This window comes from Phascolarctos cinereus, unplaced genomic scaffold (assembly GCF_003287225.1).
Source record: "Phascolarctos cinereus isolate Bilbo 61053 unplaced genomic scaffold, phaCin_HiC Scaffold_5;HRSCAF=322, whole genome shotgun sequence".
Taxonomy (NCBI): domain Eukaryota; kingdom Metazoa; phylum Chordata; class Mammalia; order Diprotodontia; family Phascolarctidae; genus Phascolarctos; species Phascolarctos cinereus.
In genome coordinates, this window is record NW_027555958.1 from 241,690,513 (window position 1) to 241,716,524 (window position 26,012).

General features: G+C 45.9%; 2 protein-coding genes across 2 annotated transcripts in view; one reads left to right on the forward strand and one right to left on the reverse strand.

The window, feature by feature from the left end:
- Positions 1-10,134, forward strand: part of TEAD3 (TEA domain transcription factor 3) — a 33,727-nt gene extending 23,593 nt beyond the window's left edge. The window contains 10 exon segments of the mRNA XM_078155683.1: positions 92-103; positions 1,007-1,147; positions 1,344-1,393; positions 2,841-2,902; positions 5,233-5,265; positions 5,268-5,365; positions 5,924-6,097; positions 6,697-6,837; positions 6,923-7,075; positions 7,632-10,134. Coding sequence (XP_078011809.1) covers positions 92-103; positions 1,007-1,147; positions 1,344-1,393; positions 2,841-2,902; positions 5,233-5,265; positions 5,268-5,365; positions 5,924-6,097; positions 6,697-6,837; positions 6,923-7,075; positions 7,632-7,745 — 978 coding nt within the window. The 3' untranslated portion in view covers positions 7,746-10,134.
- Positions 10,135-21,565: 11,431 nt separating this feature from the next.
- RPL10A (ribosomal protein L10a) lies at positions 21,566-25,057 on the reverse strand. The gene is made up of 6 exons (XM_020999588.2): positions 24,953-25,057; positions 24,177-24,251; positions 23,755-23,835; positions 23,255-23,403; positions 22,436-22,608; positions 21,566-21,777 (listed from the first exon to the last, which is right to left on the reverse strand). The coding sequence occupies exons 1-6, from the start codon at positions 24,955-24,957 to the stop codon at positions 21,607-21,609; spliced, it is 654 nt and encodes a 217-aa protein (XP_020855247.1). The 5' UTR covers positions 24,958-25,057; the 3' UTR covers positions 21,566-21,606.
- Positions 25,058-26,012: the final 955 nt, after the last annotated feature.

A 26,012-nucleotide genomic window follows, 5' to 3' on the forward strand; every position in this document is an offset into this window, starting at 1 on the left:
TTGGAGGGAGGAGGAGGGAATAAGGAGGGATGGTCCCCTCCTTCTACCCTCTGGTCTTCCTCTGATCTAGTGTTTCCTTTTTCCCTCACAGGCCATGAACCTGGTAAGTAGCAAAATACTGCTTCCCCACCCCACCCCCCAATCCTTCCTCTTTCCCACCTTGTACCTTCTTCTGGCTGATGGAGTAGAGAAAGTCATTAGGTATATGCCATGGACTGAGTAAATTGAAAGAAGCCTTAGAGCACTGGCTACCAGTTATGTAATTTTGGGCAAGTCACAATGTCTCTGGGTTCTCATTTCCTTCATCCCTGAAATAAGGCTCCTACTTCCTTATTTATTTTACGATGCCATTTCTAGAAGAGGCATGGTGGATAGAGAGCCAGGCTTTGAGCCAAGAAGACCCGGGTTCAAGGACTATCTCTGACACATACTAGCTAGCCGTGGAACCTGGGCACGTCACCTAACTTGTCAGTGCTCTAGGTAATTCTCTAAGATTGTAACTTGCGGGGAAGCTGCTGACTCATATTGGTAGGAGGAGTTCCCTACACTCACAAGCTAGTCCCTATCCTCTATTCCGTGTTTAGGATTCATGGAATAATGAATATGGGTGCTTTGGAAACTATAAAGCTGTAGAGAAGTATAAAGTCTGACTCCCTCATTTTACAAACAAGGCAACTGAGACCCAGATTGATGAAGAGACCTGCCAGTGAGTTAGTGGCAGAGGCTGGACTCAGATCTCAGCTCTCAGTTCAGTGTTCCAATCCCCTGTCTTTGTACTGTCTCCTACTCTGGCCTTTCCCAGGCAGTTTCCCTTGACGTATGCCCCTCTAAGCCGGTTTCTTTTCTTCCCTACTTCCCAAACTCCAGGCTGCTTTCTGTTACCCAGTCACAAGCATGCATGTGGGGAGACAGAGGCATGCATGAGTGGAGGGTGGTGGTGTGGGTCATAGTCAAAAAAGTTGTCAGGTGAGCCCTTTGACATCATGCCTCCTTCTTTCCTCCCCAGGACCAGGTCTCCAAGGATAAGGCCCTCCAGAGTATGGCCTCTATGTCCTCAGCTCAGATCGTCTCAGCCAGCGTCTTGCAGAATAAACTCAGCCCGCCTCCCCCAATCCCCCAGGCAGTTTTCTCTGCCGCTGCTTCACGGGTAAGGTACAGGGGGCTCAGGGATTGGGAGAGGAGGGGACCAAAATTCAGGCTTCCAGGAGATAGAAAATGGGTCTTGTGAGCCTATAGTGCAGGGGAAAATTCACAACAGGGCAGAGTGAGGGCCTGGAGGGCCTACATTCCAGGCCAGGTGACACTGGGCTGAGTAATCCCCCAACTTTCTCCTTTCTCTGCAGTTCTGGAGCGGACCCCCTCTCCCGGGACAGCAGCCGGGACCCTCTCAGGAGTGAGTATTTCAGTCAGCACACCCCTGCCTTTCCTGGCCCCTCCCTCAATTCCTCGTCAGTGCCCCTGCCTGGATCCCCACTGGGCCCCCAGCCCCAACCTTATCCTGGAGCCTCAGCTCCATCTTGAAAACTTGAGAGCATCAATCCATTGGGCCCTGTTCTAAATCATTGTAGATGAGTGAAGTTACTTAATTAGTTAGCCAGCTGGAAGCTTATCTGTCACATAGGTAGTTAGCCGGGCCGACAGGTTAACTAGTTAGTCACTTACTCAACCAGGCTCAGTCAATCACTTGGTCAATCAGTCACTTTGCTCTATTATTAGTCAGTTATGGAACAGTGGGATTAAAGTGCTTTTATTGAATAAAATGACCCCCTCCCTCCAATTGTAGTCAATCAGTCAGCCAGTCAGTTAAATGATCAGTTGGTCAGTCAACCACTTCGTGAGTCCGTCACTTAGCCAGGCAGTGAGTGAGAACTTAGTCACTTAGTCAACCAGTTTCTTAACTAGTCATCCAGTCACCTAACTAGTTAGTGACTCACTTAGCTGGACTAGTCAGTCAGCTAATCAGTCAATTACTTAGTTAATCAGTTACTTAGAGAAGGAAGGAAGGAAGGAAGGAAGGAAGGAAGGAAGAAAGGAAGGAAGGAAGAAAAAAAGCATTTATTAAGCACTGTGATTCTCAGACTTCTTGGTCTCAAGACTACACTAAAAAATTTTTTTTCAAATAATCATTTCAGTATATTTGAATATTTTTAAATAATTATTTTTTCAAAAGTTTCGATGAGCTTTTATGTGGGTTATATCTAATGAAGTTAAAATATCTTAGCGTTATTATTAGAATAGTTTTGAACTCACAGGCCTCACAAAAGGGTCTTGGAGACTCCCAGAAGTCCCTGTACAGCACTTTGAGATTTACTACATGTCAAACACTGTGCTAAGCTGGGGCTACAAAAACAGAGCAAAGACAATTCTTGCCCTCAGAGAGCTTACATTCTAATGGTGGAGAGGACACACAAAGAGGAATGGTGGCCAGAGAGGCCCACTTTGATCCTGAAAAGTACAGGGATAGTGAATGGAGCTGTAGGAAAGTAGATTGACATACCTCATTCAGAAACAGTGGCAGAGTTGATTTGATCATGGTTTCTGGCTGGGTCAGTTACTCAGTCAGTCAGTCATTCAACCAATCAGTCGCCCCTTAGCCAAATACTTATTTAAACAGTCAGTCAGCAAGTGTTTCTAGGCCACAGTTGGAAGGCCAGACACCCTCCTTGGTGATACCTAAAATAAAGAGGTAGATTAGGGCAATAAGGTAGGGGGTGTGTGTGTGTGTGTGTGTGTGTGTGTGTGTGTGTAGAGAAATGGAGGGAGGGAGGAAGAAAATTAGGGAGGGAAGAAGGGGAGAGAGAGAGACAGAGACTAACTCTGGCTTTTCTTGTGTCTTCCAGCATCAAACCCTTCGCACAGCCAGCCTACCCCATCCAGCCACCCCTGCCACCCACACTCACTAGTAAGTGGCCAGTACTGTGGTCTGTCTCCACCTCCCTGCATGTCTAGACCTTGATTTGGCTCCTAATTCTACTTTGCTTGCTCTCCAATCTCTTCTCCACCTTTCCCCGACAGAGGTCTTGCACCCAGTCATGGAGGCAGGGGCTATGAAAACTAACCCTTGGTTGTCGTACCTTCAGTCACAGATACAGTCAAAGGGGATTGATGTCAAGCCGGAGAAGGGTGAAGTCTCAATCAGGAAAGAGTTGGGAAATGCCAGAGCTAAACTACTTTATCATTTTCCCTATGTTTGGCCTCACGCATATATACACATTTCTCCACACAGTTATATCCAGTCTCCATCTATGCACTACCTCCTTACCCCTACTTCAGTCCCTGTTCCCCCCCCAACGCAAACACACACACACACACACAGAGTCTCTGTCTCTGTCTGTCTGTCTGTCTCTCTCTCTCTCTGTCTCTCTCTCTCTTTACATCTTACATCTATGTACAGTTATCCCTTCTGCATCATGATTTTCCCCATTGCCGTTTTGATATCATGGGTCAGTCTAAGAAATTAAATGGGAATTTTTGGGAAATTTTGTGGAAGCCACAGATGACTCTGGAAAAATTGAGAAACTCAGAAATGCATAAAATATATGTATAGTATTATATAATATAGCCTATGACCAAAAAGTTAACCCAAATTTTACAATAAGGTACAGTAAACACTCCATAAAAGAAAAGGAAAAAAATTCAGACTTCTCAGGTATGGAGGGCCAAAAAATTTTACACAGATCACAGTGTACTAGAAATGTCTGTTAGGTAGGGGTCTTGAGGGGCATGCCTTTCACTAGTACATTCACAATCTCATCACACCTCATTCTGTGTGATTCTCATCCACTCCTTTCTGTAAATCCTGCCCCAGAGATACATCGCATGTACTGGAGTCCTTCCTTTTGATATCTCCAGGATACTAGTGTGCATTTGGGCTCCCCATCTGCTATGTCAGTCTCAATTCGTGACCAGCCCACCTCCTTTTCTGATCTCTCAATGGGACGTCTCTCTTGGAAGTCATCATTGTTAACGTGTTGTGGCCTGTGTGTGCCCACCACGCATCTTTTCTTTGTCCTTTGGGTCACTAGTGATTGTTAGTCTTCTGGGATTATTGTGTTCAATGATTAACAGCTATGTAGTAACCCTGGAGAATACCAGTGTTGGAGACGGGCTTTTGTTGCAATGAGTACTTTCGGTTTGTTCAAATGGGGCTGCCTTATTACCCAGGTTGTATCTAGCTGGTTATATCCAGTTCTTGTTCACCTGTGGTCCTAGCTTACTGTCTGCAGTTCCGGCCCAAAACGTGTGTGTATAACCATGTATGTGTGTATATATACATATATACATATACATGCATATATAAACATCTGCATATACATGTATGTGCATGTGTGTGTATATGAATGTGCTTGTGTGTGCATGCACGTATGTGTGCATGTACTTGTATGCATACACACATACATGCATATTAGGGCCAGAGTCTTGAGTCTGAGTTGTGGTTTTGCCAAGTAACTGAGTGTAAGTCAGTATCACTTACTAGATACAAGACCTTGGGTAAATCACTTTCCCACCTCAGCCCCTCAATTTCCCCCTCTCAAATAAGGGGGTTGGGCCAGATAACCACTGAGGTCCCTCTCAGCAATAAAGTCCTATAATTCTTTAATGAGATGATCCTTCCATGAGTGCTTTCTAGTTCTAAACACAGTCACACGTGGTCAAACTGACACACCCCATCACATAGTCACTCGACTCATGGATAATCTTTCTGTATGTATGTCTTTCTCCCTTTGTCTTTCTCTCACAACACACACACACACACACACACACACACACACGCACGCACGCACACGCACACATGCCTGTGTGCGTTCCCAGGGGGATTCTCACACTAGACCCTACCCTCCTAGATATGGCTCTTTGTTTCTCAGTTCTCAAAGGCCTTGCCTTCTCAGAGCTCCCCTGCACTGGCCTCTGTCCCTTCACTAATCTAATGATGTAATGATGTCCAGGAATATGGTTACTCCTGGAACCCTGCTGAGCAATTCTAGGGTTAGAAAAGTGGACCGGTACTGGAGTCTGTCTCTGCCTCCCTGCTTGTCTCATCTGATTTAGCTCCTAACTCGACTCCTTTTCCTCTCCAATCTCTGCTCCACCTTGCCATGAGAGAGAGCTTGAGCCTGAACCCAGTCTTGGGAGCGGAGACTGAGAGCTGGCCATTGGCCGCCAGCACAGACCCCAAGCTCCTGGCATATATCTGGACCCCTGCCTGGTTCACAATAGAAGTCTCTCCCCCAGGTTACGAGCCCTTGGCCCCACTCCCACCAGCCGCCTCGCTGTGCCCGTGTGGCAGGACCGCACTATCGCCTCCGCTAGACTTCGGCTCCTAGAGTATTCGGCTTTTATGGAAGTGCAGCGAGATCCAGACACGGTAATTGGGCTAGAGAGAATCTAACGTGGTCCTGTTGGGGGAAGGAGCCATATGGGCAGGGCAGAGACATAGACCTGGTGGCAGAGAACAGGGCACAGCCATGGGGAGACAGAGACCATAGTATATTCATGGCATCAGAGAACACGTTCATTGAGGGGACAGAGACCCTAGCATAGTCAGGGAGAATAGAGAACACAAGAAAAGTATAGGGTGCAGAGAGTGTGGCCTGGTCGGGGGCGGGGGGAGGGTGGATAGTCATGGGATAAAGAGAGCCCCAATAGTCTCATATTTGGGGATGTAACATATCTGTGTGTCCAGAGGACCTCGAGCTATGTCATGAATCCTTATTTGAGCTCTTAGGAGCCTGTGGATGCTGACATGACTTACCTCACACTCTTAGAGATTCTGACCCTTTTTGTCTGTCTCCTTTCACCCTTTGCCATGTAGCATCATCCTTCCCACCTCCCACCACCACCTTAGGTCCTATCTCCCTCTCACTTCCTAGGGCCCCTCCCATGGGCCTTTAACATGACCCTGTACTGGACCCCTCCTCTACAGTACAGCAAGCATTTGTTCGTGCACATTGGCCAGACCAACCCTGCCTTCTCGGACCCTCCCCTGGAAGCCGTGGACGTGCGCCAGATCTATGACAAGTTCCCCGAGAAGAAGGGCGGGCTGAAGGACCTGTATGAGAAAGGGCCACCTAACGCCTTCTTCCTGGTCAAGTTCTGGGTAAGGGTCCTCCAGACTAAAGCCTTCACTCTCTTCACGATCTCCCCTTCAGAAGTAGCCTGGCTTCAGACTTTTTCCTAATCATTCCAATCTCAGACTTCAAAGCCCCTTAACTTCTGACCACCAAGAACCAAAACCACCCTTGTCCCAGAACCAGGGAGCATGGAAGGGATGTGGAATGTCTTGAGGGATAGTAGGAGACCCTCTGGTCATTGTATACTAGATTGAGAGTTGCAAGGAAACTTAGAGCTCCTCAAATCCAATCCTGTCACTTTACAGAGGAGGAAATTGAGGTCCAGAGAGGTTATGTAATTTGTCCAACGTCACATAGCTAGTAGATGTCAGAGGCAGGATTTGAACCTGGGTCTTCCTGACTTCATGTCTAGTGCTATCTACGCTATGCTGAGTTGCCTCTCCAATGTCTGGGTATCCTTGGCACATTTTCCCCTTTTACTTGCCCCAAATCTTCCCTTTTGGTACCAGGTGTTTGCATCTTTGGAGGGAATTATGCTTCCTTCCCTAGAGCTTCCAGGAAAGGCTCTGAGATAGCTGAAATTTCTCTCCCTCTTCCATTCCCGCACCTCCCCTCCATTCTTTAGGCCGACCTGAACAGTACCATTCAGGATGGACCTGGGGCTTTCTACGGGGTCAGCTCCCAGTACAGCTCAGCTGACAGCATGACCATCAGCGTCTCCACCAAGGTCTGCTCCTTCGGCAAGCAGGTGGTAGAGAAAGTGGAGGTGAGCCAAGCATTGCATAAGGGAAGAGGGTGGGGAGGGGGGAAGGAAGGGAAACCAGCAAGCACCACGTGTCCTCTGACCGCAGACGGAGTACGCGAGGCTGGAGAATGGCCGTTTCGTGTACCGCATTCATCGCTCCCCCATGTGTGAATACATGATCAACTTTATCCACAAGCTGAAACACCTACCTGAGAAGTATATGATGAACAGCGTCTTGGAGAACTTCACTATCCTACAGGTAGGGGCCAGTCCCCTTCCCTTCCTCTCCCCTCACCCCATAGCAGCTATAGAATTCTCCAATATGAGAGCTGGAAGGCTCTCAGAAGGTTCCATATCCCATCCCCTGTTTCCCCTGTGTTCCATCTGGGTAGCTAGTTAGCACAGTAGACACAGTGCTGGGCCTGGAGTTAAAGACCTGAGTTCAAATCTAGACTCAGACACTTACTAGATGTATGGCCCTCAACAAGTCACTTAACCATTGTCTGCCTCAGTTTCTTCATCAGTAAAACAGGCATAATAATGACACCTACCTCCCAGGGTTATTGTGAGGATCCAATGTGATAATATTTATAAAGTGCTTGACACATACTAGACGTTTGACAAATGCTTGGTTCCTTCTTTCCTTCCCATTTCCCAGAGGAGAAAGCAGAGGCCCAGAAAAATGAAGTGACTTGCCCAATGTCACCCAGAAAATCAGTGGTAGGAAAAAAAGCTCCAAGGCCTGAGGAGATAAGGCTCCTTCCTTGTGTATCACATCTCTGCCTGACCTCTTCCCCTTCCCTCTTACATTCCAGGTAGTGACAAGTCGAGACTCCCAGGAGACACTGCTGGTCATTGCCTTTGTTTTCGAAGTCTCCACCAGTGAGCACGGGGCCCAGCATCATGTCTATAAGCTGGTCAAGGACTAGGGTCTCCTTTCCTGATTCAACTACCACCTGCCTACCAGGGCCAGAGCCCAAGACGTGTCTCCCCTTCTCATCCCTACCTCCTGACCTGGGGGCCTTGGTCTAGGACATGCCCCTTAACCTTCTACCCGCCTGCTGACCCAGGTCCCAGGCCCAGGACAAGCCCTACCCCTATATACACTCCACTGTACTGTGGTCTATGCTTTAATTGTTGAAGAAGACAGACTAGCCTCAGGCATGGGGCAGCCAGCCCCTTCTCACACCAAAACTCTTCTTCTCCTTTCCCACCCTCCCCTCTTCACCATTATCCAGTTCAAGTGGGGCTCTGGCTGACCTGGATTTGGGGCAATGGGGGCCTCTCTAGAATGGAAAGAGGACAAAAAAACCTTGTAAGTTTGCTGAGAAGCAGGCTCTGGTCCAGGGGAATGGTCTGGGACAAGCTCAGTTAAGGTTGAAGAAAAATTAGAGATGGGTCCCAGAAAAGTGAGACTCCTCCCACCCAGAGAAAGGGTTTTGAGGAGTGTGATGGGAAGACCATAGTCCTAAAGGCAGTCAGCTGAAGTGGGGGGGAGGAGGACTTTGGAAGTAGATAGCAGAAGACTATAGAGTAAAACTGGGAAAGAGGAGTGGGTGAGAAGCAGAGGTGGAAGGAGAGATGGCTGGAGAATGGAATGATGAATGATGAAGCAGGGAGTTAGGAGTGGAGCTGATCAGAGGAGGGGTCGTCACAAGGAAGGTCAGCAGCTTGTGGTATCCCTGCATTCCCAAGGCCAGTTCTAGCTGAAGCCAGTAGAGGGTGGAGATGGGGTCGCTAGGTAGATGGCTTCCAACATGGAGCATGGGGTTACTCCATTGTGGGATGCCCTGAGGGTTCGAGGAGATGGACGAGGGTCAAGTAGTAGGGTCTGCAGCTGGTTTGATGTGGGATCTCTGTGGAGCCACACCAAAGAGCCAGGACCAAGTCACCTGTTTAGGCAAGTTTGTGGACCTAAGGAAGTTGGAGGTGGAAATAAAGAATCATAGTTACTGAATACTAGGTGAGTGGGCTGAGAGTCCACCACCCAAACCTTATAATTTAGGTCATGGAAGAGGAGAGGGCTGGTGGCCATTCCAAATGTTTGAAGCAAAGATAGTGATCGTTAGCTGTGCCACCTTCAAGAAGGACTTACAGGCCCTAATTCTGGGTGTCCTTCCCCTTTCCTAAGGAGGACCAGCTCAATCTCCAACTTTCCCAGCCATAACTACCCCCAGATCCCACCCCCCAAACATAGGCAGCCTCCTTCCCCCACAAAATACCTCACAGAAACACACCACCCATACACATCCTGCAGTTGCCGTGCTTTTCTAAAGGTGCCCCCAGAGCTGTCCTATGGAGCCCCCCAGCAGCCTAGCTGTGTTCTTGCCACCATCTGCCTAGACCATTGCTGGTTGGTGTTACCACCATACTCCCATCCCAGGAATTAGACCGCATTGTATCTAATTCCCTCTCTGGTGCTGTCAAGGGGAACCAATTCCCAATACTATTCCCTTCTCACTCCAACCAAACTTGAATAATTGACTTAACAGCCCTTAATTAAGTGCCTTCTCCAGAGGACAAAAACAACACCATCTTGCTCTCACAGAGATTTCAGTCTGGACTTCCCTTTGGGGAGACCCTTGCTCTTAGGGCTAAGGTTGGGAGTGGGGAGAGGGAATGGGTTAAGGGCCTATGGCCTAGAGCCTAGGACTGGACAGGCAACTGGAGAATCAGACGTAGCTAGAGCATGGGAGAGAACTGAAGGGCCCCATCTCTTTAGGGATCAGCTCAGAACCCCACCTCCAGGGTCCCTATTGTTTAGCTCATCAAGTTTAAAATTCCTGTTTGGTTGAGATGTCTAAAAGAAAGAATAGATGGAGATGTGGGTTACCCCATCTTCTCTTCTAGGGCTTTTGGTGAGGACCAGTCCTCTCAGGCCTACATCTGGGAATGAAGGTTAACCCTCCCTTTCTCCTCCTGGTGTGCCCATAGCCCCAAAGAGCCACTCCCACTAGCCTTCCCCCAACACCAGCTTGGAGGAGGTAGCAAAAGCCTTTGATTATTTATGAGTTTCATATGAAGTACTGTTCCCCTTCTCTCCTACCCACGTCACCCCCTCCCAAGGTGTGTCCCTACCCCTGAGCTTCCCCAGGCCCTTCATGGATTACAAATTGCTCAGGCCACCCCACGCCCTTCCCTCCCTCTCCCCACACCCAGTTTTGTAATGTATATTATATATATTATATATATATATATTTTTGTGTATTTTTTTAATCCAGCTGTGATGGGTTGTATCATATCCGAGGCGTGTGGCAGGGCAGTGGCCCTCAGGAGGCCGAGCTTCTGCTTGGAAAAAATTAAAGTTATTTGCTTGTGGGTCAGCTTTGTGGCCTGTCATCTGCCCCCCCACTCCACCCCAATGCTATCCTGATTCTGGAATATTCTACATGCTCACCAACTCATCAATGTCTCTCCTAAAATGCAGTCTCTAGGGGTCGAGGGAGGTCAGGCCTCTATAGAGGGATTGGGTGGACGGGAGAGAATTTGGGGAAAGAACTCCTATTAGATAATGCAAAGGCAGGACCTGGGTTCGATGCTTACTATACCTGTATGACCTTGGATCAATCTCTTAACCAGCCTGGGCCTGAACTTCATCCGCTAGATGAAGATGGTGGACTAGTTGACCTCTTAGGGACCTTCTGAGCTCTGGATCTGTGATACTGTGTTGTTTGGCATTCTTGGAGACAGTAAATAAGTGTGTAGATGAGCTAAGTAAGACCAGAGGATATTGTTGAGTTAGATTTCCAAAAAGCCTTTGACAAAGTCACATGCCAGATGGCTACTTCCCAGCCTTCTGATTCCACTCCCAGGACAGTTCATTCAGAGGGTTAAATACCAAGGATGTTCCTTTGGCCAAGCTAAAGTTAAGCCCACCTCCCCAATCCCAAATTGAAATAGCCAGTTAGAGCCAGTAGGGAACAAGGATGGGGAGGAGCTGTGAGGTGAAGAGGTGAGATGGGATCCTAAGGTGTGTGAAGACCACCTTGATGTCCTGGGGTGAGAGAAGGAAGCATGAGACTAGCCCCAGGAGGCCTGGTGGAAAGAGTTAAGTGGTGGAGTCCATGGCACCCGACTTCAAACCACAGCTCTGTGTGGCATCAGTGGTGGAGTAAGGACAGAACCAGGTTTCAATCCTGGCTCTGTTATCCATGTAGCCTTTGGCCTCAGTTTCATTATCCATAAAAGGAGGGGGCTGTTTCACATACACTGAAATGCACCCCTGCCTCTAAAAATCCGTTGTTTCTTTTAATATTCAGCTGAAATGCTGCCTCTTACATGAAGCCTTCCTTGATTGTGACCTAGCTGCTAGTGCCCTCATCTTCCAAACTAATGATATGTATTTTGTATATACATAGATAGATATATGTATATACACACATACATATTGTCTTCCCTCCTCTTCTTAGAATATAAGCTCCTTGAAGGCAGGGACAGTTTCATTTTTGTCTTTGTATATTCCCAGCACCTAACGCAGATCCCAACACCTAGTTGGCCTATAATAAATGCTTGTCGATTGGCCATATGAACTTTAAGGTCCCTTCCAGCTCCGGATCTATGAAATTTAGGTTTTATGGTTATGAGGGACAGCTCTGCATAGTGGTTAGAGTCAGCTTCTCAGTCAGGAAGACCCTCAGTCATACTCTGGCCACATGACCCTGAAGAAGTCACCTAACCTCGCACATGCCTAAGGCTATAAACTGCTGAGCAATTGCACATCTGCAATAGTGGAAGGAGTTTTCTGAGCCAATAAAATCGAAAGTCTAGAAAATTAAAAAAAAAAGTGTTCCAATACACTGTCTCACCCACTATCTTATTGAACCTTATAATCCTCCTGTGAGGGAGACAGGAATTATTACTAGCCCATTTTTTATGGATGGGGAAACTGAGGCTCAGAGAATAAAAATTACTTACCCCAGGTCACACAGTAAATGTGAACTTAGGTGTCATATTCCTCCCATTCCGTTACCCGGAAGAGAAAGTGTTAGAGTGGAAGAAAAGGCTTTTTTAAAAAGTGGTTGGTTGTATTGCATTTTTCTCTGGGCTGGGGATAACTGTGGATGAACAAGAGTGAAATTCTTGGAAAAAGAAGTGGGGAAGGGGAGTTAGAAGCACTGGGTTCTAATCCTGGCTCTGCTACTTAATAATTGTGTGACTTTCAACCGGACATTTTCCTTTCCTATGCCTCTGTTTCCCCATCTTGGAAATAAGGCAGTTGAATTAGATGATCCCTAAAGCCCTCTCTTACTATCTAAAATTCTAGAAATCAAAGAATCTTTGGGGCCTCTGGTCTACAATAAATGTGGCCCAGAACAGCTCAGTGATTGTTAACACTAGGGACTTTCACTGTTTTTCATGGGTTGCTTGCTTTTTTTCCCTCCCAAAGCCAATAACACTAAAGAAAGTACTATCTTTTTCTGTTTCTATCTCTCCCTTCACTTCTCTCCTCAGTACCTTTTTCTTCTCTTCCCCTCCTTTTCCCTCCCCTCCCTTTCCCTTTCTTTCTCTTCTATTCTCTTCCCTGTCTCTCCCTACCCCTCCTCAAGTCTGATTTGATTCTGGACTTAGGTCTACGGTCAAAAATTACTCAAATGGATTTATTTTCTTTTTGAGGTGAACAGGATGAAGTGACTCACCCAGGGTCACACAGCTAATAAGTGTCTGCGGCTGTATTTGACCTCAGGTCCTCCTGACTCCAGGGCTAGTGTTCTATCCACTGTGCCACCTAGCTGCCCCTCAAACTGATTTCTAATATAATCAGCCACTACCCCCAAACACTTTTCTTCCCTCTCCCACTTGCCACTTTCTTTCCTGCCTTGTCCTCTTCTTCCTTCTTTCCCCATCATCCTTCCAAGTATTCTCCCCTCTCCACAGCAAAGATGACAACTTTTCAGGTTATAACTATTCGTTAGAAAAGGTCGTTTTAGCCAAGTATCTTCAAAAACTATCCAGTGTATATTCAACAAGCAACCGTATGGACCAAGCACTGAACCCCCGAGCCAGGTACTAGGGAAACAAAGCTGAGAAGTGAAACTGATAAGTTTCTGCCCTCAAGAAACTTATATTCTAGTATGATGTTGACATTGACTGGTGTAATACAAAACAATGTTATTATATTCAGGAGTGAGTTGCACATAAAGTGTTAGGAGACCCCTTTTGGGGCTGAAAGTTTATAATCCCTGATGCTTAGGAGGCTGAGAATGGCGGACCTCAAGCTTGGGGAGTTGCGAGTTATAGTAGAACTAAAGTTAATGGAGTGTTCAAATTAAGTCCAGAACCAATGCAGGGAGCTCCCAGGAGGGGAGAAGCCACCAAGGTGTCTAAAGAGAGGGGCAGCTAAGTGGTACAACGGGTGCACTGGCCCTCAAGTCAGGAGGACCTGAGTTGAAATCCAGCCTCAGCCACTTACTAGCTGTGTGACTCTGGGCAAGTCACTTAATCCCATTGCCTATTCTTCCCTGCTAAAAAAAAAAAAGGATGCCTAAAGAGAGACGAACTGGTCCAGGTGACCAAAACAGCAGGTTAAAGCTTCCATGCCAATCTGTAAAATTGACTGAGGTACTCTGATCAATACAATGACCAAACATAATTCCAAAGGACTGATAAAACATACTATCACCTTCAGATTTCTACCTAGTTGATGAGAAAATTTTCTTTCCTAATGAGGAAATTTGTATTGCTTGACTACATAAATTTATAACAGGTTTTGTTTTTCTTTCCTTTTCAATGGCTGGGAAAGGAGGAAGGAGGAAGAGAATTCAGACCTGAAAATAAAATTAAAAAAAAAAACACAATTTAGGTATTGGGTTAGAAACCATGAGTAAAAACACCAAAGAGAAAATTAACAAGCTATCTCCTATGCATGTGTCAAAGCTACATAAAATTTCTTCAAAGACAACAGAGGAAATTCTGTTTAATAACTTCTGATTATTAATACCGAGTGAGGCATAAAATAGGGAAACACTGGTTTACCAGAGGTGCTCGCCATTATCATGGAGGATGTCCAGGGATTCCCCATCTTTCTTCACAACACATATTAAATATGTCCCTTTTGATCTATTCACACTGCTACCTTAGTTCAAGTCCCCATCACCTCTCACCTGGATTCTTTCAATAGCCTCCTAACTGGTCTCCCTGACTCAGCCCTCTCTTTACTCCAATCCATCTTCCACATAGTTTCTAAAGTGACTTTTCTAAAGTGTTAAGTGTGGGGGCAGCTAGGTGGTGCAGTGGATAGAGCACTGGCCCTGAAGTGAGGAGGGCCTGAGTTCAAATGTGGACTCAGACCAAATACCTATCACTAGCTGTGTGACCCTGGGCAAGTCACTTAACCCCAATTGCCTAAAAAGGAAAAAAAGGGGAAAAAAATAAAGTGTTAAGTGTGACCATGGTCACACACACTCTTACTCAATAAACTCCATAGCTCCCTATTACTCCTGGGACCAAATAAGCTCTATTTGTCATTTAAATAAAGCTCTATACAACCTGGTCCATTCTTATCTTTCCAGTCTTCTTATACATCACTCTCCTTCACACGCTCAAGTCCAATAATACTATCCTGTTTCCTCTTCCTCCTACATGGTGTTCTGACTCCATTTCTCTGCCTTTGCACTGGCTATCCCCCATGCCCCTGCTTTTCCTCCCTGCCTCCACTCTTGAGAATCTCCCAATTCCTTCAAGACTCAGCTCAAATTCACCCTTCTGCAGTGCCCTTCTCATTTCCTTACTCACTTCCTCTCCAGCTGTGAGTGCCTTCTCCTTTATGGTTATCTTCCACTTAATCTGTGTGTGTGTCTGTCTCTGTCTCTGTTTAGATAGATAGATAGATAGATAGATAGATAGATAGATAGATAGATAGATAGATAGATGAATGGATGGGTGGCTAGATATAGGTATGTGTATATGTGTATCTATATCTCCAGAGATCTTTCTGTCTTCAAATTCTTCCAGATCATTTTGTCTAGATCTCTCCTTTACCCTTATTATATTCTACCTCCTGATAAACCTGACATATTCTGTGTCCCACCCTATCTTATATATATTTGTGCACGCGTGCATGCATGCGTGCGCACACACACACACACACACACACAATCTTATTTATGTAAGGGGAGAAGAATATTAATCCATTCCACAGTTCAATTGATGCAGTCACATTTGATGAGGTTTTAATGTATAAATAAAATATGTCTAAGCCAAGCATCCCTTCATGAGGTGAGATTAGTGCCTTCAATGAATTACAAAGGGAGCAAAGGTAAAATGAAGAATGATGGGCCACACCTCAGCATGATCTTTGAAAGTAAATTCACTGAATCTACCAGATAGATTCAGCTCCTAACAGGATGATCAGAAGAAGTGTGGAATTGGAGGAAGAAAAGCTGTAAAGAAGCCACATGGATCTGAGTGGGAAACTGCCATAAAGAAAGGGATCAGGAGTGAAGTGGCCATAAGGAAAACCAGGACAGAAGCTGTGTTGCTGAAATCCCTAGATTATAGACCCCAAAGCAGTAATCCTTAATCTCTTTTCCTCAAGGTAGCCCAAAGCTTTTTCCTCTGGGCATAGGGGGAAGTTAGTTTACTTTCTTTGTTTCAAATGTTTACTTTATTTTTATAAACAATGGTAACCACTGGAAATTGTGAGTTGGGGTTGTACTAATATTGACAATAGAGTTGAGAGGAAGCTACTGAGGGAGAAAAATATCCTCAGAGAAGAGACAGAGATAGATCTAACACTGAGATATTTTATCTGAAATGTTGTCACTAGCTGGGGGCTCAGAGCTAATTTAAAAAAAATAAAGAAAAGTACTTATCTTTTGATACTATTTCCCAGAGTGGAAGAGTGTTTATGCTAGGAAAACCCACCTGGACAATGTCAGCAAGAAGGTGACTTCTATCCCTTTTAACACTACTGCATACATGTATTTCTGTGCATATTATCCTCCCTAATCAAATGTAAGGTCTTTGAAGGCAGAAACTGCCTTCGTTTTTTCTTTGTATCCCTAGCATTTCGCATAGTTATTGGAACATAGTAAATGTTTAATAAGTGCTTGATGATTGATTCGTTGAGTAAATATGTTTAAAAAGAGAGGACAGTGTTTTTAATGACCACCAGCTTCTCCCAGAAACAAAGGACCATCTTGTTAACATTAATATTCTTCTGGTAATGTTACATGGCTGGAAAATATGTAATGCCAGTCTCCAAAGAATTAAAATTGAGGATCATGCAAAGGGCAAGGGAGAGGCATGTGTGAGGCAGAAGCAGGCTGAAACATATTACCAAGGAGGAATTGTTATTTCTATTTTAGGGATGGGAAAACTGAGATCCAAAGAGGTTTAATGACTTGACCAAGGTCAAACAGCTAGCAGGACATCAGCAGCACAGGATTCCTGGGGTCAGTACAAGTTTCAGGAAAATCATTCCCCATCTCAACAAACTCCAGTAGCTCCCTATTGCCTTCAGGATCAAATACGAAATGCTCAGTTTGGCATTCAAAGCCCTTCATAACTAGTTCCCCCCTACCTTTCCAGCCTTCTTATGCCTCACTCCCTAACATGTACTCTTTGATCCGATGACACTGGCCTCTCGGCTGTTCCCCAAACAAGACTCCTGTCTCTCAATTCCAAGCATTCTATCTGGTTATCACCCAAGCCTGGAACACTCTTCCTCCTCTACTCTGCCTGCTGACCTCCCTGGATTCCCTTAAGTTCCAACTAAAATCCCACTTTCTACAGGAAGCCTTCCCTAACCCCTGTTCATTCTGCACCTTTCCTCTGTTAATTATCTCCGATTTATCCTGTATATACAGCTTGCTCTGTATATATTTATTTGTATGTTGTCTCCCCCATTAGATTGTAAACTCAAGGGCAAGGACTCTCTTTTGCCTCTTTTTTGTATCCCCAGTGCTGAGCACAGTGCCTGGCACATAGTAGGGTTTGTTTTTTTTAAATAAATGTTGATCGATTGAGGACAAGTGTTCTTTCCACTATACTCAGTTTTCACTGTGGCAATTAGAACTGAAGCCTGGGTAAGGTACAAGAAAAGAAAATGTTGTTCGTCATCAGAAAGATTACAGATAATGTTTATCAAATCTTTAAAAGATCATTTATTAAAATGTAAACAGTTTAAGGCTTAAAAACTGCATAAGGATCATAGATAGGGTGTTAGAGATGTCATCACATCCAATCCCCTCATTTTACAGATGAGGAAACTGAGGCCCAGAGAGCTGAAATGACTTGCCCAGAGTCATTCAACTGGTAAGTGTCTGAGGCAGGATTAAAATTCAGATCATTCTGACTCCAAGGCCAATTCTCTATCTGCTCCATTAAAAAGATCTCTCTCTCTCTCTCTCTCTCTCTCTCTCTCTCTCTCTCTCTCTCTCTCTCTCTCTCTCTCTCTTCTCTCTCTCTCTCTCTCTCTCCCCCATACATCAGAGATAGGGCTCAGAATCTGGCTCTACCCTGCCTTGCCAACTAGATTTCACTTTACCCTCCTTCACACATTCTATATTTCCATCAAACTACTCCATTACTGATTTCCCCATCTCCTGCTGGCCTCTCCCATTCTCCTGCAGTCACACAAGCCTACCCAAGAGCCTGAAGCACACTTTCCTCTGCAGTGCCTGTTCAATTTAATAAACATTTTAAAAATTCCTCCTACTACGTACAAGACCTTGGGCTAAATGCTGGCAAAAATCTTCTTCCTTCAAGTCTCATGAAGCCTTCCCTGATCCCTACCCCATCCTCCATCCCCCATCCCCAGGGATCTCTCACTTCAAAATCTCTCTCCTCAAGTTCTCTCAGAACATTAGTTGTCTGGGTCCCCCCTTTGCCCTTATTATATTCTACTTCCTACTCTACCTAGTGTATTTGATATATATTCTGAGTCCCACTCCTCTTCGTCCCATTTGATTATAGACTCCACTCAAGGGACTGTGACATTCCCCTCCTCGTATCCCCAGGGCTTAGCCTAGGACCTCGTGCTTGCTTCCCCAAGAATCTAGGATTTTTTAAGTGAGATAGCCCTCCTCCCTCCCTCCAAGCAGATCACAGTCCTGATACACCTTTGTAGATGGTCTACACGAATTTTCTTGAATGTCAGATGTGATTGTCTGTGCCTCCCTTCTGCTCAGAGCCCTGGATTCTGCCTTCTGGGGCTAAATAGAACCATTTAATCCCTCTGCTGAAAAATAGCTGTCATATGTTTCTCCAAGTCTTCCAGCAAGAAAAAAAATCACCAGTTCCTTCACTAGCTCCTTCTATGGATTGATCGCAAGGTCTTTCTTCATCGTGGTTGCTTTTCTCTGGACAATAAAGACTTGGAGGTAAGGCTTGGTGGTCCTCCAAGTAATTTCAATTAATAATAAAAATAACAACAATAAGCCAGCACTTATATAGTAAATGTGCTAAGCACTTTACAAATATTACCTTATTTGATCGTCTCAACAACTGTAAGAGGTGGGTGCAGTTATTATCTCCATTTTACAGATGAGGAATCTGAGGCAAATCGAGATTAAGTGACCTGCATGAAGTCAAACAGTTTAGTAAGTGTCTGAGATCAAATCTGAACTTAGGTCTTCCCAATGCTAGGTCCAGCACTCTGTCCATTGTGACACCTAGCTACATAAAGGGCAGTTACCAAGGGCTCTTACCACATCCTTATATGTCCTAGTTATCAACTCCTCATTAGCCATTTTTGTTGTGTCCTTTCTAGTACAAAGATAATTTTCCTTGGCAGAGAAAATAGACTTCAAATAAGAATTAAGCAGCTCTTTCTCTGTATTGGGGACCATTGGGCTATCTACCATAGTTGGCAGTTAGGGAATCCCAAGTACAGAGCTGGAAGGGTCTTTGGAGTAAGCAAGGCAACCATGGCACAGTGGATATAGCACCAGGCCTGAAGTTAGGAAGACCTGAGTTCAAATCTAACCTCAGGCAAGTCACTTCACCCTGCTTGCCTCAGTTTCCACATCTGGAAAATGAGCTGGAGAAGGAAATGGCAAACCACTCCAGTATCTTTGCCAAGAAAACCCCCAATGGGGTCATGAAGAGTCAGACATGACTGAAAATGATTAAACAAGAAGATCCCCTGAGGCTGTTGATGAAGTCAAACCACTGACTCCACCACTCAGACCCTTGTAGAAATGCTCAAGACCCAGAGCCCTACAAGAGTTTTTGGAATAGCCAGGCTTTCAGCCCTGTGCAGGGAACAATTGTCCGAAGAGGCAATCCTTGTGCAGATGTGGCCCAGCAGCTGTCCCTGGAGGTGCAGCTGCAGCCACAACCACAGAAGACCCAGGAAAGAAAGTTTTTTGCCACCAAAAGTCCTTGGCACTGTCAAATGATTCAACATCAGAAACTGACATGATTATTGGTAGAAATGATATGAAAGAAGCGGCATCACCATCTGCCTTGGTGTTTTTTCCTAAGGAAACATGTGACTTTTCCATCTGATTCACAGCTGAAACCTTTATGTATTGTCTTTTCCATTAGGATATAAGCTCCCTGACAGCTGGGAGCGTTTGGCTTCTCTTTCATTTATTGTCAAATGAGTCTTTTCATTTTACATGAGGAAAAACTGACTGAGGTCCTCAGAGGTTGTGACTGGCCCAAGGTCACACACTGAATGCCATGGCTGGGATTTGCACCAACAGGTTAGGATCCTAAACTTGGCATCCATTTCCATTGTCCCGTTGGGATGATTAGTTGTTTTTTTTTTTGAGGCAATGGGATTAAGTGACTTGCCCAGGGTCACACAGCTAGTGAGTGTTATGTCTGACTGAGACCGGATTTGAACTCAGGTCCTCCTGACTCCAAGGCCAGAGCTCTATCCACAACGCCACCTAGCTTCCCCTCCCATTGTCCCACGGGGACCCTCGCACTTTACCTCATCTTTGGTGTTCTTTTTTCCTCCATATGAAATATTTGTAAAGCACTTAGAATAGTATGTGGCACATGTTCAGTCATTTCCAGTTGTGTCTGACTCTTCATGACTCCATTTAGGGTTTTCTTGGCAAAGATACTGGAGTGGTTTCCTTCTCCACAGTACTTAATACTACGCTTTCCCCCTTCCCTTCCATATAGCAATTAATGGAATGAAATTGAGTGGAATTGAATGTAACTTTTTTTTGGGGGGGGTTGGACTCAGGGAAGGGATTAACCTAGAACTTACCCTGAAAAACAAGGGTATGATTTAGATGCTTTATTTACCAAGACTAATGAAGCAGACACTTGGTTGGAATCATTGGGAGGTGAGCTATCTCCATTTCAACAAGTGAAGAAGGGCATGGACTTCTTTCCCCGGGGCCCCATGCTAGGGAGGAACCAGGACTGGGAAGTTAGTAGAGAGGAAACAGTAGGACCTGCCAGGAGTCACTAGGGCACCAACTATTCATTTCAGCCAGCTGGGCATGGGCACAGCTCCTCCACCTCTACCAAACATCCAAAACAGAGAGGCAGCCTTGTACATACATGAAGAATCTGTGATTATACCCATGTAGGGGACTCCTACCAACTTGGATTACAACCCATCTAGGGATCAGTAATTTGTCCAGGCTCAGGCACTCAACTCTTCAATGTCCCAAGTGGGGATGTGAACTTCATAGTTTTAACTGAGTCCAACGCTGTCCACTTTCCCTCCACCATTTCTTTACATTAAATATTTGTAAAGTGGTTACTACAAGGCCTAGCACATAGCAGGCATTTAATAAATGCATATTCACTCTTTTTAGTTTATACATCGAATTGGATTTTACTGGACTGGGCCTGTGATTTCATTAGAAAAGGGGACTCCCAATGAGAAAATTCCCTGGGCCAAGCCATGTCAGTAACTGATCTGTGATGGAGAAGTACTGGAGAGCTGCTCAGGGAGCTATGAAATTAAGGGACTTGTCCAGAGTTACATAGCCAGAATGCAGTAAAGGCAGGATTTGAATGTGCATCTCCCTAATTTGGAGACTAACTCTATGTAACAATCTCATTGGCCAACGCAGTTCCAGCACAACACTACCCACAGAACCCTCACTTTCAATAATGTGTACAACAGGCACTTAATGGACAAGGTATAACAGACAGCTAAGGAAATAAAGTTTTAAGATTTCTTTTGGGGATTTTATTCCTTTATCTGTTTAAAAAGGCTTAAGTTCATGTAGCTGGCCCTGAACTTTCCCAATCTAGCACTTGTTAAACAAAGGCCAAAGTACATTTTTTGAGTCACTTTCTGGCTCTCAGGGACTATCTGTAGCCATTTTAAACAGATGACAGAATTAAGAAGGATTGTAGTGACTTACCTTCCACCCCCATATATCCTTCCCCAAGCTCTGCAAGGAGTATCTCATGATCACAGGCCATATAGTAACTAGTCTTATGGTAAAGTGAGTGAAATTATACTTTTGATTCAAACTTACCAAGTCCTAAATATATCTGAAGCACTGTACTGTCTGTGGGCAGTGCCATGAACAGAGCATTACTTACTATATTGGGTGGGGACTCATCCAAGGTAGAAATCTAGACCTCAGGAGAAAAAAAGATGTCTCCCCGAAGCATGACCACCCTACCACGAGAGGACAAGATTTTGGCAATGGAAGGGGCCTTAGGTCATTCTGTTCCTTCTCTCGTCATGCTTGGAATGAATGACAGAAAGACAGCTTGCATGGCCAACATTTCCACCCTCACCTGAAGCCACTGTGGTCTATCGTATTACAGACCCTCCCACTCCCATCAAACTGTACCCTCAGAATACAGGACGCAACCATTCATTAGCAGCTTCCGCCATTTTATTAACACCACGTTGATTTAATACAGCCGCTGGGGCTTGCCCATGGTGCTCTTGATATACAATGCCCTCACATTTTGCCAGTTTTTCTTCAGCAGAGAAACCAGGAAATTGACAGCCAAATGGATATTGTAGACAAGTTCGTCATCTGTCATCTTCACATGGCCAACAGCCACTGCCAGACACAGCACCTAAGGCAGAGGAGAACCAGGGCCACTTCGTGATAACGTCAGTGAATCTGACTGATGACACAAGAAGGTCCTGACTACTTAAAACTCAAGAACCAAGGCCGCTCCCAAGCTCTAGGAGGGCGTCTATGGAGAAGGGGAAACAACCACCTAACTTTCAGTTCCTACTAGTTGTATGATGCCTGTAGCACCAGGCAGGTCAGGTTACAAACCTATTCTTGCCTGGGCTTCTGTAGCCCCTCAGAAATAGCCACTCCCATTGCTCTACTCCAGCCTACCTTTCCATGCCAATTCCATCATAGCCAGGCCCCCACTACAATGACAACCCCAACTGGAGGACTCTGTTCATGGCATTTTTTGCCTTAGGTTGGATGGAATGCTCCCTCTTAAAGGACCATAGAACTTGTTCAATAAGTTTAATAATCAACACTCCAAAAATCCCTTTGGCCATATATCTGCTCTTCTGAAAATGCACACACACACCCCTTTTGGGGGGAGGGGGTAAGCTCCTAGAGAATGGGCGTTGTCACCTATTAGACATTTAAATGAGGACACCCATCCACCCACTTCGTCTCCCCCACTTTTATTTCTGAAGGGGGAGGAAACATCACCCCTGACCAAACAGCATGTTAGGGTACCCCATCTACAACGTCCCCCTCACCTTCTTCATCTGGAACTTGATGGTAGATTTAACCTCATCAACCTTTGCCACCATATTCTCATTGTGGGTGAGCAGAGATGGAAACTTGCCGGCTTTGTTCAGACCAGGGCCCAGGATTCGAGGGATTTGCTTGATCAAGGACTCAGAGGCCAAAAAGGCATCATACTTTTTAGCTATTGAAAAAGCCATGGTTTTTGGATAAACATTAGTCCAGCCACACAACGCGCTTCTACTCGCCACAAAAGGGCTACAGATCCCATAGCTGGGTTACAACAGATGGAGGGCTAACAAGGGCCAACCAACACATCTAGCCCACCCAAAAGAACAGAGCCCCTGCCCAAGTCTTTCCAAGGTAATGCATTCTCAGGGCTGAAACAATAAGGGGGTCTCTGATTTCCTCAAAGTTCCCTTTGAAGAGCTGTTAAACTTTGGTCTCAGAAACTTGGCATTTAACATCCTTGGCAAGTACTAAATGGTGGCAGCACCATGAAAATAAAATTATTTTACGTATTTTAGTTTCCCAATTATGGAGCAAACTCCTTAAAAGCAAGGAGCACTAAGAATTACAACTGGAAGAACTTTTAAAGACTACCTAGTTCCAACCATAGGGAAACCCAGGGTGGTCTAGATTCAAAAAACACTTCACAATACACCATGCTATTTACATTTTATATTTATACCCACACCTAAAAAAATATAGTACCATCAGATAAACACCTATCCTATACCCGTGACAGCACTGCCAAGAAACCACTCCTCCCCCATCAGCCTCATCCTCCCTTTCCAGTCTGAAATCACAACTGTGCCCATTTCACACACCCAGCTTCTTGACTAATTTTTTGTTCTTATTCAACTTCTTCAGGGCCTCGATATCCATGTGGGGGATTTCTACAGCCTTGGCCTCATCACAGTGCTGCTGGTCTCCCAGGACACACACAGAAAATTTAGGTCGGGGTGTGGATTTAAGCCTGAAAGGGACAAAGGATAGATTATGGGTAACCCTAAGCCTTAAGAAGAAGACGGAGAAGCCTGGGACCATGGCCAAGGAAGCCTTACCCAGATCCTGAGTTCACATTCACCAGCAGCTAGTCTGGCTTCTCAAACTAGCCGGCGGGTTTGGCCAAGGCCTCCCCTCGCCTCCCCTCATGTTTTAAGACCCAGGGTAGGGGTCCGTTCAGCCCCACCTGCCTGGAGCAGGGGGGTCTGAACTACCCTGGCACATCAGTACTGCACATGACTGCCCTTCCTCTTCAATCACTGAGAAAGGGGAGGGAGTCAGGGACAGACTGAGGACTGGGTGTAGTCAAAACGGTGCCAACCTGACGGTGCCAGAGAAACGTTTGTCCTTTTGGGGATCATAGTTCTTCAGACTGATCTGCAGCTCCACAGTTTCCAAAAACCTTAAAAATGTGAACAAAAATTAGATTAGTGCTTTTATCCTTCCCAGAAACCAGACGATAAGGATAGCTAACATTTGCATAAAATGATCTTTACGTGCCAAGCAATTTAGAATTATCTCACTGGATCCTCATAACAACCTTGGGAGGTATATAATGCATCCCCATTTTACAGAGGAGGAAATCGACAAAGAAGCTAAGTGACTTGTCCGTAATCACACAGTATTAGGCACCTGAGGCCAGCTTTGAACTTAGGTCTTCCTGACTCCAGGCACTCTAGCCCTGCACCACACCACCACTCAACCACCCCAGTCAGACGCTAACAAAAAAACCAGGATATTTACTTTCTGCGTTTGCGCTGGGTTCCATGCAGGACCTCCCGCACAGCTTCGTAGAGTGTGTCACGAGAGACTTTGCTGCTGCAGAGCCAAAGAGAAAAGCGGTTAAATGACGTGGACGTCATAACACTGAGTCAGAGCCTTTACCACTGCAATAAACTTTTATTAAAAGTGTCCTTTGTCCATAACCACTGTGACCATAATCCTGACGGATTTTACATTTTAAACATCCCACCGCCAACAAGCCGCGCAGCCATTCCACAAAAGAGCAAACTGTCACCCACGAAGGAGTACAATTCCCAATACAAGCACCAGGATGGGGGTGGGGCGGGGGGGCCGGAACTCGGGCCTAGGAGAGCTGGGCCACGAGCAGCGGCGGTAACCTGTGCGCCGAAGGGCGGGGTAATGAATATCGGCTCGGGGAGAAGCTTTAGGGGTCCTTTTTAAGCCGCCCCCCACCCCGGTTTGGCCCAGGTCCTTCCCACGTGGAAGCCGCTCCCCGCCAGCCGCAGGGGGCACGCTTCATGCCTGGGCCGGACTCCACAGCCGGGGCTCGGCCTCGGCGCGCGCCAGCGGCCGCGGCACTTCGGGAGTCCAGAGCGCACGGGCCTCGGGGCCTAACAGGTCACCCGGCCTGGGCAAGAGTTGGAAACAGCCAGCGGGAAGGCTGGACTGCATCTCCCCGGGTCCCCCCGAGGGCGTCCTGGATCAAGTTCAGCTATCTGGGGACTGGATGGACGCGGATGGAACGACGGCCCGGCGGCAGGCAGCAGGAAACTCACCTCATGGCTGCTCGCTGGTCACAAGCCGGGAAAAGAACAAAAGTCTCGTTGCAGGCGTTCAAGTATTGTCTCAGATCTCGCGAGAGCTACCTCTAGTTTTTTTAGCTGAACCCGCCCCCAACAATGCCTTTTGGCCAAGCGTGCAGGACGAAAAGGGAGTGGGGAGGAGCAAGGAGGAGCACGATGCGCATGCGTGCTGTGGACTCCGGTTTCTTCTCCCTCGCCCCCTACCTCTCCTTCTACTTGTCTCCCTCTCCCTCCCCCAGGCAGTGCTGGGTGAACGGATGACGTCCTTATCCCCGTCCCTCTCTGCTGTGAGAGGATAGGCGCCAGCTCCAGATGGTAGGGGAGTGGTGGTATCCCAACCCTTATTCTATGGAGGGTACTAACTAGGGGAGCTTGGAGAAATAAACGCCAGGAGAGCAGTCTATATATGCGTGCAAAACAACTTTAAGACGTGTTAGAACACTGGTTAGTACCGTGCACAGTCTTGAGTACCAATCTCCCCCCTACCCCTACTCCACGCCTCGGGGTATAAAAAGTGGTGGACTTCGGGGGCGGAATGGAGGGACGTGTTTTCAGAAGTATCAAGCGTGCTGATTTGTTTTGCATTACTGACACTCTGTTAGTTTACAAAGGAAGGTTCTATAGGGGATTAGGGAGGAGTCAGTGGAACAAGACAATTTTTAAGAGCATCTATAAACTATTTTTAAAAAAAGAAAAAACGCCTGGAAGCAGAGGCTGTAAAGATATTTCTGAAGGAGCTATAAATATCTAAAGAGACAATTTGGGCTTGGGAAGATACATGAACTGAATCAACGTGAAATAAGCAGGACCAGATCATTGTACCTGGTAATGGCAATAGTGTATGATGATCAGCTGTGAATGACCTAGCTATTCTCAGGAATACAACGATCCAAGACATTTCTGAAGGACTTGTGATGAAAAATGCTATCTACCTCCAGAGAAACAACTGATGGAGTCTGAATGCAGATCAAAGCATACTTTTTTTCACTTTATTATTTTTTCTTTTGCAACATGAAAATGGTTTTATATGATT